The 21,372-nt window shown below is 42.8% G+C and overlaps 1 protein-coding gene across 2 annotated transcripts in view; it reads left to right on the top strand.

Moving 5' to 3' along the window:
- Positions 1 to 16,223, top strand: part of ANKRD29 (ankyrin repeat domain 29) — a 29,068-nt gene extending 12,845 nt beyond the window's left edge. Inside the window, exons 5-10 of one of the 2 annotated variants that reach the window (XM_050892450.1) lie at positions 3,312 to 3,410; positions 6,373 to 6,471; positions 12,207 to 12,305; positions 12,770 to 12,865; positions 13,937 to 14,035; positions 15,627 to 16,223. In XM_050892450.1, coding sequence (XP_050748407.1) covers positions 3,312 to 3,410; positions 6,373 to 6,471; positions 12,207 to 12,305; positions 12,770 to 12,865; positions 13,937 to 14,035; positions 15,627 to 15,710 — 576 coding nt within the window. In that variant the 3' untranslated portion in view covers positions 15,711 to 16,223. The remainder of the gene's footprint in view (positions 1 to 3,311; positions 3,411 to 6,372; positions 6,472 to 12,206; positions 12,306 to 12,769; positions 12,866 to 13,936; positions 14,036 to 15,626) is intronic. The other variant, XM_050892451.1, reaches the window with a different exon arrangement.
- Positions 16,224 to 21,372: the final 5,149 nt, after the last annotated feature.

A 21,372-nucleotide genomic window follows, 5' to 3' on the forward strand; every position in this document is an offset into this window, starting at 1 on the left:
TAGGTAGCGTGGTCTTATTGGGTGCTGCTGTTCCAAGTGCTTAGATGGGAGATTGGCAGCTGCTGTATGTGCCGCCAGTAGGGAGGACAGACTGTGTGGGGATAAGAAAAACGGTTTCAGAGGAAGAATTGCAGAGGTAGCTGAGAGAACTGGCTCCTATCTGAGCTGGAAGGGTTTGCAGTGAAGGATTAATAGAAGCTATGTTGTGTCAGGAAAACAGGATATGAGCAAGAAATAAACCCAAGGCGATGTGCCTTCTCTCAGCTGCACCACCGGCCTCCCGCCCGCTGTGGCCCTCGAAGCGCCTCTGTGGTTGCTCACGTGTCCCTGCTCCCACTTGCTGCCCTGCTCAGAGTTTCCAAGAGGCTTGCCAGTACCAAAGGTGCTGCTTCAGCTTTTTACTCGCCTCAGCTGAAGCCAAAAAGGAAAGAGGGAATCACATGGCTGAAAGGGATGTTAAAACGCTGTCATTTACTTCTTTTTTTTGTCATAACTCATCTGCCTTCCCTATGGCCTGTAAAACATTGGGGTCTCCAGCTAGAGCTTGCTGGAGGAAAGTGTAAGAGGAAGCAAGATGGAAGCTCAATAGGAGTGAGAGGGGGCTGAGTTTTTCTCCTCCTAAGAAACCATGGACCTTCGCACTGTTTGACAATTCCTTGATTTAACTGAGTGCTTTCTTACTGCATGGTCAGTGGAAAAGATTCCTGGCCCCAACTTCCCTTTCTTACAGCAAGACCTACCTCTGTTTATCGCAGTGGTGTCCCCACCCAGAGCGTGCAAATGAATCCTGGTCTCTTCTCTTCTGTTGAATGTGTTCAGCTTCATAGGAGACATGCAGTAGAGCAGGTCTTAGAGCCCAGCTGTCTTCCTGATCAGGGACCAAATCTTTGAGCCAAGGAGTTGTTACCCAATTCTTTCTGACCCAGTAAATATTTGGTTCAGGGTGGACAGCTGGACATGGGGACCACCCAATGCTTTTTTCTGATCCCTGGACTCTGATCAAGGCGATCTAGGAAACTTGGTCACTCTAGTCTGAAAGATCTAAATGGTCTATTTTGGAAATGTGTTATTCTTTCAACAAAATGTATCTATCTATCTGTCTAAAACTGTTCACTGGATTCAACCAAACACTTGGTCAGGATCCCCATTTTGAGACACTTAGACATATCCTGCGAGAAGTGTCTCCCTTTGTAAACCTCAAGCTGTGACATCTCCCAAGGTGTGATCACACAGTTGTACTCCAAGCATTGGGCGTCAGCTCCGCTATGCTAACTGTGGTTAGCTTTGCAGGCCTGCTTTTTATTTGGGACCTGTCATTTTGTTCCCTCCAGAATTTATGTTAATAACTAATCAATCTTCTTAGAATAACAGGAGTTTGTTGAGAACACAAGAATTTTAGAAAACAAAAAACAGACCATAAAGCAATAAACAAATATTCCCATATGCAGCTAACTCAGCATGTCTATTTACCCTCCACGTGGGGAACCTCAATATTTTTAAGCTTCCTATAGCTCTTCCCTGCCTCTCCACAGAAGACCTCCAGTTTGGATAGCACAGTTTCTCTCTTAACTGACTAAACTTTCTCTCTCCATTTCCTTTGGGGAAAGAGTCTTTAAAAATGTCTCTGTTCTTTGTTTGTAGCCCTTTGATCTGGTAACTCACAACTCGAACAAAGTCGCTGTTAGCTGGTTGGAGACAGGAAATAGGTTTCACAAAGCAATTAGCTTTTGCCATTGTCTTTTAAGTGTGCATAAGGTGTTTTTTAATCCAGGAACCATTGTGGTTGCTCTTGTGTTTTGTTCCAGCAGTTCCTATTAAATTAGGGTAGTTTAATTTGACAGGAAAGTCTAATGACTCATTGTAGCTATAGAGCAACTTAATTCCACTGACCTGATTACACACTATATTTACTCAAATAATCCAGAATTAATATGCAATTCTTAGATTGTCACATAACAGCTTCACATCTGTGACTTTGCTGACACTCAAGCCTTGTTTGCTTTTCAGTGTTGTAGGGAGGAATGGTGAATATGAGTTTTTGAGAGTAGCTATAGACAGTTCCTGTGGGTTAGTTCAGTCATGTCAGAGCTTGAGTTTTCATGAGGTTATTATAGGCATGAAATAACACCACAGATTAATAAATTTGATTAGCACTTCCCATCATAAACGATCCATTTGGCCATTCAGGCTGTAACTTCTCTTGTGGCTATCTGTCTGTGCGGAAAATGTCAGACAAAACTTTGGAGCTGTTTCAGAGAACAAGTCTGAGGGAAGACACTATCACTTGCCACATGAATAACAGCTCTAGAAACCATTTATCTGAAATACTTTAGATGATAGCTTATCTTGTGGAGGAGGGGCTTGAGACAGGAGAAGGCAGGGAAGGAGAGAGAAGACCTCTGATGTGGATGACTTGGGGTGTGTGTCATCCTTGCATGATGGCATGGTGCCATCCCAGGCAGAAGATAAGAATTTTCTCTCCGTATCAGTGTCAGAAATAAGGGTAATTTTTCAGTGGGGCACAGTGCATTTAACAAGATGGCAAGACCCACATTTGCTGTCTTAGTTGTTTCAGCTGGCTTGGAGTCATTAGCCAGTGACAGAGGTGTTTCCCTTCTCAGATGTCTCCCAAGGGAGTGGCTCTACAAGCAGGATTTGATGCACGTGCCTAGGTCTCCCTTTAGCAGTGATGTGCAGCAACTATAACTGCCTGGGATTGCTCCTACCTGCAGGGGTCACTTCTTCAGCAGGAGTAATGGGGCTTTCACTGATGGTCATGGGTTTGGTCTGATGCACACTTCCACGGTTACCTAGCATGCTTTCAGATGCATCCTCCCTACTCATCTTCAGGCCAACAATCAACAGATGAGAGGCAGGACATGACAGGGCATGAGGTTCTGGCCAAAGAAGGGTAGATGATCAGTAGGCTTTGGAGCAGGGGAAAGGTGGGCTGTCCTTTGGTAGGTGGAAGAGCTTGGCAGGGGTGGGGGTCTTGGTTGTAATGGGAAGAGACATGGAGGAGCTTGGAGTTGCGAAGGGAACAAAGCTTCTAGTGGGAAGGCAGAATATGAGGTTTCTGTCCGTTACTAAAAAAACCTCAAGAGAAAAATGTTTATAGTGACAGAGCCAAGTTTAAAGATTTATGGGGCAAGACTTGGTACTGAAATTAAGAAAGATTCAGTAGCTAGTCACTACAGAACTGCTGTGAGCCAAATTCTGAAGAGCCTTAAAATTTGCGTATGTTTTATGGTGATATTCAGTCCAGCACCTGCCCTCTCACCTGACTGTACCTATTCTTTGCTTTTTCACAGGACGGAGGTACTGCTCTTCTAGCTGCTTGTCAGTACGGGCATGCAAAAGTAGTGGAAACTCTGTTGAAGCACGGTGCTAACATTCACGATCAACTTTATGTGAGTTATTTGACACAGATAATATTGACAACAGTGGTGGTGGAACAAATGTGCTGTTGGTTGGACAACAGCAGATACTCTGGCTCCAGCACAGAGAAGCATTTGCCAAATGTTGCAGTTTTATAGTACTCTACTCTTCTAAGATGTGAATTTTGTTAACTGTCTGCTTTTCGTGATCCTGGGAGAAGTAGCACAAAATCAGAAAAGATGATTTGGCTGCCTTTTCGTTTGTTATCTGTATGAAGGATACGTACCAAATCTGGATCAGATTTGTGCTATTCATTAGCCTTGAAGAAAAGACCATGTCATGTTCTACCGTGATTTGCATTGCAAACAGAAGAGTGAATAGCTATAAAGCCCCTGAGGTACTAGAGAATCAGTTCATCAGTTTTCTGCCAGAAAGAGTAGTACAAGTTAAAATCTTTAAATATCTTTAAAATCTTTTTTAAAAATATGAGTTAAAATGATGTTATTTGGGATTTGTGCATCTCTAGCTTGTCAGTGCTTTGGGCAAAGAGTGGTTAAAACAGCCAAAATGACGTTGTTTAGTTGACTTTTCAGAAAGCTGGTTTGAGCCAATGCAGCACTGGATTTAATTTACTCCAACAGAGACACAAATAAGTTGATCTTTTCAGCATTCAACAGAAACGAGCGGCAGATTTTCTCTCCACTTCCCATCACTCTTTCCTACCCCAGGGCACTCAAGACTGACAAAAAGGAAATCGTTCCCCAGAGTTACATGATTTTTTCAGCCATTTCCCTGGGGTTTGGATCTGCAGAATGCTGTCACACTCAGCTCCCATGAGCGTGTGTGGGAGCCAAGGGCTGGTGACCACAGAAGCCACCAGCATGCTAGGGGCTGTGCACTGGTCACACAGGGGGTCCCCACCTCTGTGCTGCCCTCACCTCGCATTTATAGAGAAGAGTGTCCCACCCTCGCTGCTGTGCAAATAGCGATTGCCTTTCTAATCTGAGGGCAGTGATTCATACCTCTGCACGGTAATCCCAGGGGTTACCACTCGGTTTAAAAATAGTCATGATGCCACACCTGCAAACACTTACCTAGAAGTGAAGGCAGTAAAATAACTTCCTTGTTGCCTCTCCTGGAAATGAGCAGTATTTGCAATTGAATTTAGAGACATATTTTTATTGCTCACAGCCATTGGGCAAAACCAGTCAGAAACAGCTGCTTAATAAAATAAGAACACAATCTCTTGAAAACGAGTGTTAGCCTGGCTCCTTTTGTGGGACATCACCAAGCTGCATTTGCAAAGTGGTATCTGGCTGGCAGTTTCATTGGCAGGTGGCCAAATGAGAGGGATTTCGAGCATACATTTCGGTAGTCCTCCTCAAACCATCAAGATAGATGTTGTAATCTTAAATTGACTCATGTGAGGGGTAGAGGAGAAGACAAGAGAATACCCTAACTAAACAGTATTTCTTGCAGAAATATGTTATAGCCTCTAAATAGCTTTCTCATTACAGCATCAATTCAAATCAAGTACGAAAAACTAATAATTTTAGAAATGGTTGGGTGATAGGGAACCCAAGGTTCTCCATCTTGATTGATGATACAATAAAGAGCTCTTTTAATATTACACAACCTTGTTTGTTTACTTTCTAAATGGCAGTGTTCTCACTATACCTGTCTCTGGAGGAAGCCTGCAAAGGACCTGATACCATCACCCTATTTCGTGTACTCGCATAGCAACCAGAGAAAACAGCCCCTCAGAGGGCCCAGGGGTGTGCATTTGTAGTGCTAGCAGACACCTCTCTTGTTTACCAGGACATTTGTCTTGAAATCAAGGTCAAACATTCTAGATTCATCCCCTGGGGCACCATATTCAGCTTATGCTTCACTAAGTCTGTGCTGAGTTTTGCAGGAAGAGGAGTAGCTAAGCAGTATCTCTCGGCAGACAACAGCATTCGGTCCCAACAGAATATGCCAACAAGGTCAACAACAGGCTTCCACTAAAATGGAAGCATATGCCTGAGTTGGCATGAGGTGTGTACTTGCACATCTGAGCTGCAGTGAAGGGGTTCATTCATGTCTCTATTTAAACTAAAAGAGTCTCACCTCCTGGGAAGACTTGCCCTAGCACGCTCTGTGCTGAGTGCTGTGGATATAGGATGAGTAAACACCTGTCCCACCCTCAATGCAGATTTCCACTTCTAGTTGGTTGGATGGATTATAATGCTGTCTGGAAATTTTTCATCAAAAAAACTTAATGAAATATGACTTTTAAATTTTTTCCTAAGGAAGAAGTTTCTGTGAAGTCAAATTCTGAGAACATCTGCACAAGAAAGACATGTTGAGGAAAAATAAAATCCCGTATTTGTTCACAATTTGTTCTTTCACAAGCCTTTTGCAGGAAAATGCTGGTTTCTGATAGGGCTATGAGATACTCTGTCTTGCATGCGCTACTTTTACATTATTATATTACAGGTGAAGTCTTTTCTACAAGATGTGCCAGAGCAGTGGCATGGTAGTTGCTGGCATGGCACAGTAGTATGGCACAGTACTTACTCCTTCAGCCTCAAGGGCAGACTTCAGTGCTGGAATCTCCAGTCTTGCAATGTACTTGAACATATTTTCACCATGTGTCTCTGTAGCAGAACATATGAAAGCTAAATGAACCTATATTGCTATACAGAAATGAATTTCTAGTTATGTAGATCAACGCTTCAATGAACTAGACTCTTAGTATTCCAGACCCAGGATTTAATGCTTGGTTTGGTATATGATGGGAGCCAGTACTTGTGCATACTGAATGAAAAAGTTACCATAGTTTGTTATGAAGTAGACTTTGGATTTTTGTAATTATTTCTTAAGCATGGCTGTATATCTGCTGTTACACTGCATAATGGCTTAAGAATGAGAACTTGATTCAGTTTGGTTTGGTTTTGTGTGGAAAAATGGCATCATTTCAACACAGTGTAAGCTGGATGTATTTGTTCTTAGGATGGAGCTTCTGCAATTTTCCTGGCGGCACAAGGAGGCTATCTGGATGTCATCCGATTGCTGCTTTCTTCAGGAGCAAAGGTTAACCAGCCACGGCAGGTAAGCTCAACACTTCAGGTCAGAGCTGGGGTCTAATTTTTTACAGTTATGAAAAACTGGAATTTTCTCTGGGCATCAGGTTCCCGTGGAGGTGTTTCACTGGAAGGCAGATTGTGGCTGTACCTGCATTCGTGTTTTAGCTCATATTAGTAATGTGGTTTTGAAGCGAGTAGCCCAGTCATTTCTTCTTGCATGCAAACTAGATCGTTTCTGAAAGAAGTGAAACTGGAAGCGCTGTGCTAGGTCTGCACCAGTTGCTCTTACACCCTAAAGCAGGTCAAACCGCTGACTGATCCTTTGAACAGGTTTGAACCACATGCACATTTGGGCCAAGGACCAAACTGAATAAAAATAAAACCCTCCAGCTGTATATAATGTTGATGTAAGGGCCTTGCACTACCTCTCGCAACTACTGATCCGCTTCTGTTGTACCAAGTTACTTGTGAAGGTCTACACAGCCTACCACGTCCCTGCATTCTTTTGGAAATCCTTGGAAAAGCTTTTGAAAATCTGGGAACTCCAGTGGGAGACAGTACTAAATTTGGTATATTGAAATCACCAGGCCTTCAGTACTGTGGCTTCAGTGTTGAAGCTGATCTTTGACAAAAGCTTTTACTTTTAGTTTTACTTCTTTTAGTTTTACTTTGTGTCATCCCTGTGCACTCTCTCTGGAAGTTCTTGATACATGTGGAAAGCCTTGCTGTCCCCATTTCCAGCTAGTTACTCTAGTGGGCCTGATCCTGCAAACACATAGGACCAGTGGCAACCGTAAGCATGAAATTAGCTCCTCTGTAGGCAGTGGGGCTGCTGTTTGATCATTAAATGATATGTATGAGCTAGATTTGTGTCTGGTTCAGAGGTCCCTGCTAGGGTGCTAAGGGCTAGATCCACATTGCATCACTGTATGCTGGTGTCAGGTAAGGATGCAAGAGACTTCCCAGGTGTTAAACTAACTATGAGATACATAAGCATACATGGTGTACAGAGACATATATAAAAGCTCTCTTGGTTTCCAAAAAAGGGTTCCTTAACTGTTTAGCTGTTTCTTGACTCTAAAATCAGTGCTTAAACAGCACATTTAGATGCTGCTTTGAGCAGCCAGATGTGAGAGTTGCACAGCTAGCTTTACTCCCAGCACATAGCAATGTCTGGTTAGAGACAGGGCTTCCCAGGAATCTTTGCCTGCTTTGAAAGAGCCTCCCCTGTGGTCTGCTGAAACCCTGCAGGCAAGGTAGCTGTCTTGGGTCTTCACTGCACATTTTAAATTGATAGGATAAGGTCTTGTCCTTGCAATCAGTCATGTATGTCTGCCAGGTGGCTGTGATCACTGACTGCAGCAAGTAAAAAATCAGCAGGCAAGAGCAAATAAATGTGGAAACTCTAATAACAGTGGACAACGTGGCATGTGACAAGCTTTGCCAGGTATTTTCAGTATTTCCTTTCATCCACACCAAAAGCCTGACAAATCACAGCCTGGCAGCAGAGATTGATCTATATGACTTCTGCTCCATCTGTAGGTCTGCATAGCCTCCTTGCTGCTCCTGTAGTGTAAGGAAACTGGATTAGTATTTTATGTGCCCAAACTAAAGTAATTTTCCTGCTGCCTCTTCCCCCACCTCTCCAGCACCAGAGCTGTGCTGGCAGCTACTCCCTGGACTGATGCTTTAGCTGCTCCTAGGCTGCCTCCACACTGTCTCCCAAGATCAAGATCAAGAAATGTTAAAAGCTGTTAATTAACGCAGTCTAAAAGATCAGTGTAGAAGGATAGACCAAGGTATGCATTAATGCCTTTTGAGTCAGTCAAAATAAAGTTGGGGAGCCTTAGATTTAGCTGAACCATGTTGCCATAAAAACTGCATTCTGCTAACCATAATTTTAATGCACCAGCTAATTCTTTCTGACTATTTTTTTAGCTCTCTAATCCAATTTCTACAACACAATGTTTCATGAGGCATTTTTGAATCTTAGTTGAGGCAAAGACTTGACTCTGTGTGAATGTTCCTGCTGGCTCTGTTTCATCTCCAGCAGGACAGGCTTACTTTGCTTCAGGGTACCTCCGATCCCTGCTAAGATTATGCCTGGATAAGTCCATGGCATTTGTATTTGGGCCCACTGTAATCTGAAACATTTCCTTAACAAATGGAACATTTTTACTGTTTAATTAGTAAAGTAATGGTTGGGTGGACTTCAGTCTCTGTCTTACTAACAAACAAATTTGTACTTTGCTCGAAGGTGGCATGTTGGTCATGAGGAATGCAGCTCCAGATGGGGCAGTTCCAATGCTAGTTGACTCCTACTGTCAGTTACAAACTACATTGCTCTCACTGCTGTAGGAAACTTTTCTAAGCAACATAACATCGAATACAGGGCTGCAAGAGTGCCAGGTGTGAGTTCATGCTTCTCCTTCCTCATTGTATCCAGGTTTTCCTCTCTACCTTGTGAATTTGGGGGCTTAATTCAACTGCCTACGTGTGTGCATCTGCCCTGGATGTCTCCTCCTGCTGCTCCAGTGGGTACCAGTTCCCCTTCGGTCTCGTGCCCCATCTCCCAGTCCCACGGGCATGCTCCTGACACCGTAGAGCATCTCGGATGGTGCTGGCTGTCCATGTGCAGGCCCTTCAGCTCAGCTCTCACAAGACTGAATAGCAAAGCTTCCTGGCGAGTTTCTTCCCTGGCAATGTCATTTCTCTTTGTTTTTAGCCGCCTTCTGTTCTTTCTGACATTGCGGAGCCGGGCAGGAATTCTTTTGTCATCTTTTTGTCTAGACAGAGCTGGGGGCAGTGTCTGAAGCCTGGTGCGGGAGATGTTTCTTTGCTTCTATAACTCAAAAACAAAGCGAGATTATTTGCCAATGAATTTTATGCTCTGTTTTGGCAGCCTGTGTCCCAGCAGGCTTTAGCCTGACTGGCTAAGCAGATTCAAAATACTCTGAAAATTAATGTGTTTTTCTTAGCACATGGTATGCAATCACACATATGTATAAGCCAGTAAACCTATATAGAGTATAGTCTTCAGACAAGCAAGCAATTTCTTATTAGCAAGAATTCAGCTGATGTAGTGATGCAAGTGGACTGATGGGCAGAACAGTGGAGGAGATGATGCCAAGTAGCCTGAGAGCAGGGGCTCTCTGTCCCTGGAAGTCCTTACTGGGAACTTGAGGAGTATCTCACCTCCCCCCCTAATCTGGCCCTTTCTAAAACTCCAAGCCGCCAGCAAACATTGAGATTCAAAGCTGCAAAGCAGTGTCATTAGTTAATGAGTGAGAGAAACAACATCAGAAATTTCAGTCAGAGTATGGTTAGAGCTGCTGGACATAATGAGATATATAATTCGAATCTGTTAGCTTGTAATCAATATGGAAATAAGCACAACCTAAAAACATATGGGATATTTAACATTGTTCTAGGAATGTAGCGGTCAATGGTCTGTTGGGTGGGCAGAGTGACAAGAAAAGTAAAGTAGTTTCTGAACTTCTTCTTTCCCTGTTCTCACTTTCTTCCTGACTCATCTCCAAGCCCTAATATCTGTTTACACAGGAATTCTCATATGGTCTCTTAGTACAATGTAATACCTCTTTTGCACCATACACCAACATAAAAATGGACAGAAATCTCATCTACTCTGTATAAATATTATATGTGTTGGCATAAACCTGCCTGTTAGCTGCTGTCTGCTTAAGAGAGAGAAGCTGACAATAGTCAATGCGAGCCCACCATCAACTTCGTCACCCTTCTCTTCAGACTAAGTCCTCCAAGACAGTCACTCTTTCTCACAATGTATTTTTGCCTCTAGCTTATAACTGAGATACTGAGCATGATGTCTAACAGCAATACTATTAAGGACATTTAATGGTAACAGTGATGTTACCCAACACTTGTATTTCTTTCTGCTCCTTTTCATTTATACCTGAAAATAAGAGTTGTTATTATAAACTTCACTGTGAGTAAAAGAAAGCTGCTATGTTCCCCATGCTGTGCTTGTGCATGCATTTCTTGTGTAAATAGAAGCGTGGATTTGCACAGCATTGGTTCTTCATGCAGATTAAATTGTGTAGGCTGCTCTCAGATATTTTCCAAGTTTTATAGGCTTTTTCAGTGTCCCTATTGCTATTTTCTAGAGCCCTCTGGTGGGGGGAGATTAGAAAAAATATGAAGTGTCAGCTTACTGGTAGGGAAAACACTATAAATTGGAGAGGCACAGTTTTTGCCATCACGCTAACATCACATACGCTGTATACAAGAGAGCCTTTGTTATTTTTGAATCACAAAGAACACTCATTGTATTAACAGGATATATACTAGAATGAGGTCAGTCACTAATTTCAGTGAGTTAATTTATAGAGAAATTACACAAGAGTGGGCAAAGATCCTGTTCCTCACCATTTGAGAAGTCTGAAGATCTCAGGATGTGCATTTGCTCTTTCTCAGAATCAGAAAAAGGGAAGCCCAGAATATTATATCAAAGGAAGAAATAACTTTTCTGTTTCTTCCAAAGGATTAAGTCACTAGCCCATAGAAAGCAGAGAACTGGTTCAACAATGTTTTTTTGGATTGCATGAGCAAGTCATATGAATCTTCAGTTGGCACTGAGGAGAGAGATTACTTCTTTGATCAAGGTGGAAATATCTTATTTAAAGTAAAAAGTTGTTTTCTTCTGAAACTTCTCATTAAGGCTCTTTTGGAAGCCCCGGTATATTTTGTCTTCCTTTTTCCTGCCAAGTCTTCAGGCTGCTGAGGGTGGCAAGGGGAACTGGCAAGCGCTGAAGGCAGAAGCAGGCACCCTGCTACGTGGGGCCTCACTTTTATGTTAAAGTCCATACAGGCAAAGCCTTTTGTTAAAGGCCCACGAGAATCAGTTTGGCACCACATAACCGCTGGAGTCTGCCTGTAGTCTGGAGAATCAGGCCATTTAGAAGCAAAAGGAGGAAAAGACACAAAACTAAATTCTAATTACGGCAACAAATACCTCTAGTACTTCAACTCACCTTTGCCTTTAGGATGGAAATCCATCACAAAGTTTAGCTTATTCTGAATGTGCATTTTATTTTCTGAGGTTTTCTGCTCAAATAATGATTGGATAGGACAATTTTTTCCAAATCAGATTGTTTCACGCTGGATTCTTTGATAATTGCCTTGTTTTCTAGCAGAGTGCTTGAAGATAAAATTTGTGAAATACTTACCATCACTGTAAGGCAAGATGTTTTTACCAGATTCCCTGAGGGTGGATAATGTAACTTAATGTTGAAAGCTGATGATCATCTTGCATTGCTCCTTAGCTTCTATAAACAACTTCCACTCCATATGTACAGAGACCCAGCTGCAGAATCTGCCCGTGCATGCTGAGTTTTACCTGTATCTTCTGTCACATCTAGCCACCTAGAGCTCAAAGTACGCAGGATACCTTTGGCCTTTACATTTCAAACTTCCCTATGTATTTTAGGCACAACTGGTAAGCCAAAGAGGGCTTTAACTGTTTGCACAGCAAAGCACATTTCAGGCCAACTATGCAAGAGAAAGCAGCTAAGGGTGGCTCTACTCCACAACTGGAGCGGTTCTGACTTGATACACCGAGCTCCCGTGTGCTTTTGGAAGCAGCTCTGCACATGTCTATGTGTGATGCAGGATTTAATTGAGAAATTGAAGTACGTCCATTCCAGTAGGCAGACTTGGGTGGTAAAATACCAGGGAGCACAGAATCTCGAAGCGAAACCTTTAGCAGTCTTACTTTGTTTGCAGGATGGGACGGCTCCCTTGTGGATTGCATCGCAGATGGGCCACAGTGAAGTGGTACGAGTAATGCTGCTCCGGGGAGCTGAGCGAGACGCTGCACGGGACGTGAGTAGCACTTCTTCCTGCACTCTGTCTGCAGCTTAACACCTCCTAGCTTTTTTGAGGCTGCAAGTCTGCCTGAATGGAGGCCTGGTGTCCCCAGAGTCCGTCCTGTTTGCCAGGTTGTAAAGTCCAACCATGGGCTCCCTTTTTCCCTGTTGTGTCTGGGACAGTTTCCTGGAGGGACCTTCTGGAATAAGGGAATGGAAATGTCCATATAAATGAGAGACAAAGATGATATATGGTGTCACTGGTTCATTTTACCCTGAAGTTTTCATCTGCCAGAGGAACAATCCTCCAGATGCCCTAAAACCAGTGGCATATGCTGTGGAGGTGCCTCCTCAAAGATGATAAGCAGAGGAGACCCTCCTCTCAGAGGTGTGGGCAAGAGCTGGTGTTTCCCTCTAGCCAAGGGGAATGCAGGTAAAGCATTGGTAACAACTGAACTGACCTTCCTCTCTCTTTTAAAGGACGGTACGACTGCTTTACTGAAGGCTGCCATTAAAGGGTACAACAATGTGATAGAAGAGTTGCTGAAATTCTCTCCCACGCTTGGCCTGCTGAAGGTTAGTAATGAAACACACAGATTTTTAGGCAGAATCTCAGAAGGCGAAGGGTCTGATGAGAGACCTGATGTTTGTGACTATGCCAGTGAAAGACAATAAGGAGCTTGAGCCTAAAAAAGTCAAGGAAAAAATGAAATTGTCTCGTTTAGCTTTTAATACCACACACAAATGAATCTTTTCAAACGAAATTGTGAATTTGATTTTTGGAATGAGGAAGAACATTGTGTCGTAGAAGGAATTCTCCTTCTTTCCGTCATCTGATTTTATTTCTACTGTAAATGGATTGCTCTTGGCAGTGCAGTTTTTAGCATTATACCCTGCCTACTGTTGCATTTAGTCAGCAAAATCGTATCCTAAGAGATCTGTTATGAGCAGATTCTCTACTTGATTTTGTTTGCCTCTGAATTCAAAAGAGACTTGAAAAATAATAGATATTTGAAGCTGCTTTTTAATAGCTGATCTAATGATATGTGCCTATAAATCACATACTTCGATAACCTCTGTGCCTGCAACTAATTGGCAATTTTGATGTACTTGAAAATCCAGGTGGCATTAACTTAGTTGTTAATTGCAAGTATGAAATAGCTTCCACACTTATTTGAACTGTCAGTTTGCAGCCACAAACAAAAGGCCAGCCATAGAAAAACCACCATTCAGCTGTCTGACATTGAGACCATTAATCAGCAGAGAAAGAAGATAAAATGCACAGATGGTTTCCATTACTGCTTGTGCTTCTGTTTCACTTGCTAATGGCTGATTTTGCCAGGCAGAAGCAAGTGCTGTGTTCATTTCACCTCTAATCTATTGACAAGGGTATTTTTTAAAAGGAAATATTGCTGTGGTAAAGTGAACTTGACTCTCATTTTTATTAAAGCATTTCAAATCACCTCCTTCATAGCCCACTAGCCTGCCAGCACACTGTCTAAATCAGACCTTATACCTTTGATGAGCTAATCTCTTCCGTGTTATTTCTTTCTTGTTCGTAGGTTTGTTCTTTGCAAACGTTTGTGTTTCACTGCCTTTTGATTTCTTCCCATGCACGGTACAAACATCTCCATTGGTATTTTCTAGAACGGGACCTCTGCTCTCCACGCGGCCGTCCTGAGCGGCAACGCGAGGACAGTGGCGCTGCTCCTAGAAGCAGGAGCGGACCCGTGCCTGAGGAACAAGGTACGTCCTGGCACGCCGTCCTGGGCAAGGACCAGGTGGGGAGCACCGAGCGGTGGAGCCGTGTGTGCCATGGAGGCGGTGGCAGCCCACCTTTCTATGTTGGTCCATGGTTGCCTCTTGATCCTCTCCTGAAGCACCACCGTTTGTTCCGTTCATTTCTGTATACAAGCATCTATAACGGTGCAACTGGTGATGCCGGTTCTTGTAAAGTTACATCAATCTGAGAATAACCAAACCATGCACTCACTCACTTGAGCACCACAGATTAAATTGTTAACTATAAATAGTCATGGGCTAGCTAGATTGCATTTCAGCGAAACAGTAATCCATTAGTGTTTTGGTAAGTCGTAAGTTATATTCATATCTCCAAACAGATGTGTAAGGAGGATATTTCTGCAGCAAGAGAAATGTGTATCTGGGTGCCTTTGATAAGAAATTGGTTAGAATTCAGCACATTGCTAACACAAAAAAAAATCCCAAATTACATGCATCTTTCCCATATCTTACTGTAAATCTGTTAGTTTATTGAAATAGTTTCATATTCTTTTTATAACAGCAACTTTTCTGCAGAAAACTTGTCTTGGTTTTATTCTGTAAAGTGTTTTAACATTACATGTTTGATAATTTCCATGAAAATGTTTTCCTCTGAGTCGCGTTTATGAACTATTTGCTGCTAGTATTTGATATCTAGCTGGGTTTGTTAAGCTGTGAATGGGTGGTCTGGTATTTACTTCTGGTTTATGACTGGGTGAATGAAATTTTGTAATACAAGTAATCCAGCACGTACCTTCTAACTGTTTTGGTCATTTAATATAAAATCCGTGCCTGTTATTTCCGTATCGTTCCACTTGATGGCAGCAGAGTTAATGCCTGTCATACAGTAGTTTGTGTTAATAGGCATTTTGTTTTGATACTATCGTCTAAAAAATATGCAAGATTTTTCTGCACTGATGGTGATTTCTAGCAGGAGGGTGTGCAGTATAAGAGGCTGTATAAATCGCTGTAACCTCTCCTACTGATTTTTTTTTTTTTTAAATAACATGCAGTTTGGCACAACAGAGTACATTTGCAGGACAGAATTACTGATTTTCAGAAGTAGCTTCATTATAAATACTTTATGTTACCAAAGTTGTATTCAATAAATACAGAAGACCAAACTCTGATGTTCTATTACCAGTCCTACAGAATAGCACTGACTATTTCATAGCAATTAAAGTCTTTCCTTGGATTTTTATGGACTTTGGTACTCAAAGACCTGCCTCATCTCCCCCCCAAAATCAGCAGCTATGCTCTCTATTATTTCTGTGGCAGAAGCATAGGGAGCCCAAGGGATACCATTTAGCCTGGACAGTCAGCACAAAATAAGCTGACCACTCAAATCGCACGCTGGGATTATTTTGAAGACTTAAGTGAGACTTGCACACTGAAAGGTGATTTCTTAAGATGTCATCTCCAACGGTGGTGGAGACAACACTGGAATAAACACGTCATTATAATGCCCAGTACCATCTTCTTTAGAGTTTAATGCTTTTAAACCATATTTTGGAAATACTCGTTCATTTCTGCTAACCTGAAGGTTTTTTTGTTCCAGGCAAACGAACTGCCAGCAGAACTAACAAAAAATGAACGCATCCTCCGACTGCTCCGCACGAAGGAAAAGCAAAGGAAAAGCTAATGCAGCCCTGTAGCAAATGCGGTTTGACAAAGATGTGCCCTGACCACAACAGCATGACAGTAAACCTAGGTTGCCCGAGAAGGGCTTGTTGGAACAGTTTGCAGAACTGATCAGCCTCCCCAGAACACGCTCCTTGAACGCAGGAGTCCCTTGCCACGGGGTCGCCACGGGCTAGGGCCTCCACCTGGCATCACTGAACGCAGGACTGCGACCAGAGCAGGGTTTGGCCTGGGAGCTACCTTTGCACTGCAGCTCTGCCTGTACTCCAGGATCCCACCGGTCCCGGCACCGACGTTTGCTCCTCCATGCCTGCAAGCGTACGCATCCCCACACACGCAAGCGCTCCCGCCATTTCAGACACACGTCCCCATACTGGCATGGCCGCACACCTACAACGGGTGCCTGGCGGCGCACGTGTGGGTTGGGAGCACTCGGCCCTTGTGCCAAAAGGACGCCCAGACCTCGCAGCTGTTTGGATGCAGTTGGTCCTGGAGCCGCCCCATGGTGCTGCTGCCCTCCCTTTGCTGGCAGTGCTAGCTCAGACCGTTCCTCTCTACCTCCAAGTGCCGCATGGGGCTAGAGGTGAGATCCCACCTGCGACATCCCAACAGGAAAAGTCCTCCTGCCAGACCAGGGCTTTGGTAACATTTTGGCTACTACATGAAGCTCCATAAAAATTATCCAAAGCATTACAAATTATGCCAAAAGCTACCGACCAAACAATAAGCAAGGAGATGTCCTCCTCACCTGTAGCATCTTGATCTGTCAATCTGTCCAGCAACAGAAACACAGCGGAGCAGTTGATAGCATTTTGCAATGCGTACGCAGTGCTATGGGGATCCATCCCCGACCCTACAGTCTACGTACATGCATTTTTGTGGGTAGGGGAGGACCGGTTACTGAGCAAACCAACCAGGGCATATCATTCACTGGCGCAAGTACATCAGAAATTTAGCTATTGGGCACAACAGCACAGATGCTATACAAGTGGTATACGTATGTTCTGCACACGCATATATGTGACACTATGGTTTAGTATCCACAGCTACTATGCAATGCACTTGTTACCCAGGCCTGTGACGGGAGTTAAGGGAGAAGTGCACAGTGTGCAGGCGTTTCAACAGCTGATGAGAGGGTTACACGTAGCCACACTCGAACAGGCCCACTAATTAATGCAGGCATGGAAAATGAACTCTCAACAGCAGTTTTGGCCTTTGTTGTGGTTGAGATGCTTAGACATGCTTCTAGTGCCTGTGTGGGGAAGGCAGTGCAAATTGTAGATGGTTTGTGAAGAGCTATGTTTTAACCACGTTGCTGTAAGACACCCCATTAAAAGCCAGTCATTTTTGCAGTATAAACAGTATATACTATGTCCTGTTATCCACAAAAACATTACAGATTATTTTACAGTGAATTGAGGTATAAAGTTAGTTCAGTACATAAATCCAGGCACTTCACCTGCCTTCAAACCTTGGCAAATTACTGAAAAATTGCTTTAAAAGTTGAAGACAGAGAAGATTGTAAGGAAACAAAATATTCCCTGCTTAAAAAATGTCTGCCTAGGATTCAGCTGAACTGTTACACTTTTGCTTCAGTGAGTTAAAAAAAAAATCTTTTAGTGAGCTAGCACAAATGAATGTAGTTTACTTAGTGCAAATTAGCCATATATATTACCAAATCATAAAGTTATTATTTTTGTGAGTAAGTTAGGTAAGAAGTCAGGGTTCTGGTGAAGAGAACAGAAGTGGGCATACTTTTGCATGCAAGCTGGAATTGCTATTCAATTTCTATTCAGCATTAGAAAGAAAAGCTTTAAGTTTCCAACAATATAAGAAGACACCAGAAAAATCTATTTGTTTAGGTAGTTCATGCTGCTGTGTTATTAAATTAAAATAATGATGTTGTGCCTAACACAATCTTGCAGACGAACTGGTACAGAACCAAAGAATTATGCAAGATGCTTAGAGGATGATTGTATCCAGGGTTAAGTTCTGCAAAAGACTAAAAAATACTGAGCATGCAGAAATCTCAAGAGCCTTATTGGGAACTTGAGTTGCACAGCATTACATGGGACTGGACTCTAACTTCTTTAACAAGTAACACTGGAGAGGATAGGTTTATTTGCAGCCCCCAGCGGACTGAAGATGAACATACTGTTTTGGGGAACGCTAGAGGGACTCTAGGCAGCCTGCCCTCAATATGGATCTTTCTCCCTAAAGTTTCTTCAGATGAACAGCTGGGAACAGCCGGGAACAGCCACACTCTTAAGATGAAAAGCCCTTTCACAGTTGTAAAGGAGGAGGATAATCATCAGAAGGTCTTCAGTAGTCATGCTGCATGAGCAATTAATACTCTTAATATCAGACAGGCTGTAATGACCAAGCAGTCTTCCTAAAAAATGTGGAAGCATCTACTGTTGGTGAGGGTCTCCTATTTTTTCCTGATAGCGGAGCACAGGAGAGAGGACAGGGCAAGCCAACAGTGGTCCTGCGACAGCTGAAGTAAGCAAGCCGAGACAACAACATGCAGGTGTCCAGTATCTGCAGGTGGCCTCTCCTTTCTGCCAGGTGTATTTTATTGTGAGAGTGGTCTCACCCCAAAGGGGGCAGCTACTCAGCAAAGAGCTGCTTCTTGAACTGTGCCTGTCCATGGGAAGATGCATGTCTGCTCTCTACTGTTTAGAGTAGGACTTTCCAAGTTGTGTGTCTAGCTGCCTCCGTGACTGGCCACTGCTGCTGCGGCTCTCATGCAACAAGTGAAGAACACCTGGGATGCTATGTCCCATACAGAGCATCTGCTGACCTTCTTCTGAGAGGATGCAAGTTACCAGGTCCTCTTTTTTTGAGTGATATTGGGCTATAACTAGCTTTTCTTATTTCTAAACAAAATTTGAAATGTGGGGCTAGCACAGGTTGAAGGGAGAGGCTTGTAGCTCCCTCCTCGCTCTCATTAGTGCTGGCTGATACAGCATGCAAGCTGGGGGGGGGGGGGGGGGAGACACACTCTGTGGTGGAGAACTGGCAGTGAAGTCTTTCTCTGTCCCATTCAGACTGCAGTTGAATCTAGCTTCAGCAAAGACACTATTCAGGCAACGTGGGATTTTTAGGCATGGAAATCTTCCCATTGGGAGCATCTATTTCATCTCGGAGCCTTTGGAGAGAGGGCCGGTTTTAGTTCTGGGTTCCCTGCAACCAAGAGGTGCTTATTCTGCCTGTAGATGGGCTCGAAAGTTGCAATACCGTTTCTCACCATACAATTAACCTTTTCACAAAGAAACCTTAATAATACTTAGTATTTATACAGCTGCTGTTATCTTTAAAGTGCTTAGTAAATACTGCTGTCGTTTGTTTGTTGTTCTAAAACGGAAACCTGCTTTCCCTTTGTGGCTGGAGTGATTCACTCATATTGACAGTAGTTCTTTGCATAGTTGTCGTGCCTTTTGTGCAAGGCTTTCAAAGTGCTCTGCAGACACTGTTACCTTTGTAAGTTCCAAAATGCACTGCTGGGGGAGGCAGGGAAATAGATGATTTCATTCACACACCAGGGAAATGCAGCAGCTGTTCATTGGTTCATGTCAATAGACAAGAGTAAATTTAGACTAGGAATTAAGGGACACCAAATCCATTTCATAGGTGGCAGGATGAAGGTAGGTACCGTATAATGACGTGAAATGGAACTGGGACAGGATAACAGGCCAAATGTTTTTTTGGGTTGGGTTTGGGGGTTTCTTTTCCCCCAGAAGTGCCATATAGATACCCATCTTACACCTCCAAAAAATCAGCTCCACTAGCACACTGCTTTTCAGCTTGCCTCTGTGCACATTTGGGTCCAGGGGCCCAGCCTGCTGTCTTCTCCACTGAGGATTTATGCAGGTGCTATAGCCTGGTGACTTCCCATCAGCTACAAGTGAGTACAAAGGATATGCAACCAAGAACAGGCTACACAAATGAGTCAAGGAAAAGTATAGGGCATCTTTCTTGTGTTTCACTAGTATCAAGCCATTGTAGGATGGAGATGAGCACAAGGAGAGGCCCATGGGGTATAGAGGGAAGTGACATCCCATCAGTGACATGGTAGTGGTGTAGCCTCAGAGGTCCCAAATACATGGAGCTCTTCATTTAAGATGATCACTGCAGTGCAGTGTGCAGGGACATGGATTTAGTAATGGTACAAAAGGCAATGTTGTACCTCCTGACTTGCACGTGCTGTTCTTCCCTTGGAGTGAAACTGTCTCACTATTGATCAACCCACCTTTGTTTAGTTTAGAAGAGCTGAGAGGATTAGAGCACCGGATCAAACAGCTGCAGGTCATATTTAGTGCACTTTAACAACAATGATTATTTGCCTCAGAGTCAGAGCCTAATTGCAAGAATAATTCACGCTTCTTTATTCAGCCAGTCATGGTGACTATTAGGAAATCCATAAGTAAACCAAATCTTGTGTTGTCTCAGAAATTTCAGAATTGTTGTACAGAAAATGAGGTAGCACAAACCCCATCCCATTTGTACTTCACTTAATATGAACACTGAACAGATATAAAATACTGCCTTTGTCTGGAACCCTTGAGTCAGCGGTGTTAAAACGTTAACATTTGCTATGAGTCCAACCAAAGATTACACTTATGGGTCTTTTTTCCAGCAACAGAGTATTGTACTGCACACACGGGACTAAATGGAGTTTTGCCTTCTCACAGTGGCTCTGCATTTGGTCCTTGGAAATGTCACGATAGTTTCATACTTTTCTGAATTCCACAGTTTCTTTTGACCTGCCCTTTTATGCATTTGATAAAAGCTACATAGATTTATGGAACTCCGTGTGAGACTAATATTCTGCAACAGGAATGTTGCTTTGCTAAAACACATTTTTCCATACCATCATTTCAATAAAAATTAATATACTACTTGGATTATCTTGTCTGCATACTTCAATATTTCTTTCCTCTGTATTCTACTCTTTCTCTTTGTAGAATACCAGAATTAATTTCCTATTTACGTAAAGACCACTTTGTTCTATTCCACTTGATTGATTAGACTTTTATTATTTTCCAGGTCTTTACAGATGAGATAGCATTCACAAAACAAATAAAGCCAATGCCCTGGCTTGAGAAACAGGAAAACTTAATTTAGCATGACATAACAAGGTTTGTTTCAAGGATACAGACATCACTGACAGACTCCCCTTGACATTAACATCCATTAGGTCACATCTGAAGGGAAGAGTATAAAAAGCAACTTAGGAACCCAAGAAATAAGACTGTACTTTTATTCATTTAGTCAAACATGTCTTGGTGGTTCTGTTATTATTCCTAAATGTAAAACTGGCCCTTACACTGATCCGACCTACTTCAGTTTAAAAAAAGTCAGCATACCCTGCTGATATGCGTATTATGGTATGCAGTGGATTATGGACGTTATAAAAGGGGAAAAGAGTCTACACTGAAAACCATATTTTTGACCTTGTGTTTGACATCCCAGGCGTTTTGCCTCATTCCTACAATTTTTTATTGTGGTGAGCTACATTTTAAATCATCATCAGAAATTCCTACAGCCACAACTCAGTAAAGTATCTCCATCTATTCAGAGAATATCAAGAGAAAGTGGTGTGACTTGTTCATGGCCTAAATCACTACAAAGGATGATTTCTGGTAGTGGAAAGCACCTTA

This window comes from Gymnogyps californianus, chromosome 2 (genome assembly GCF_018139145.2).
Source record: "Gymnogyps californianus isolate 813 chromosome 2, ASM1813914v2, whole genome shotgun sequence".
NCBI classification, from domain to species: Eukaryota; Metazoa; Chordata; class Aves; order Accipitriformes; family Cathartidae; genus Gymnogyps; species Gymnogyps californianus.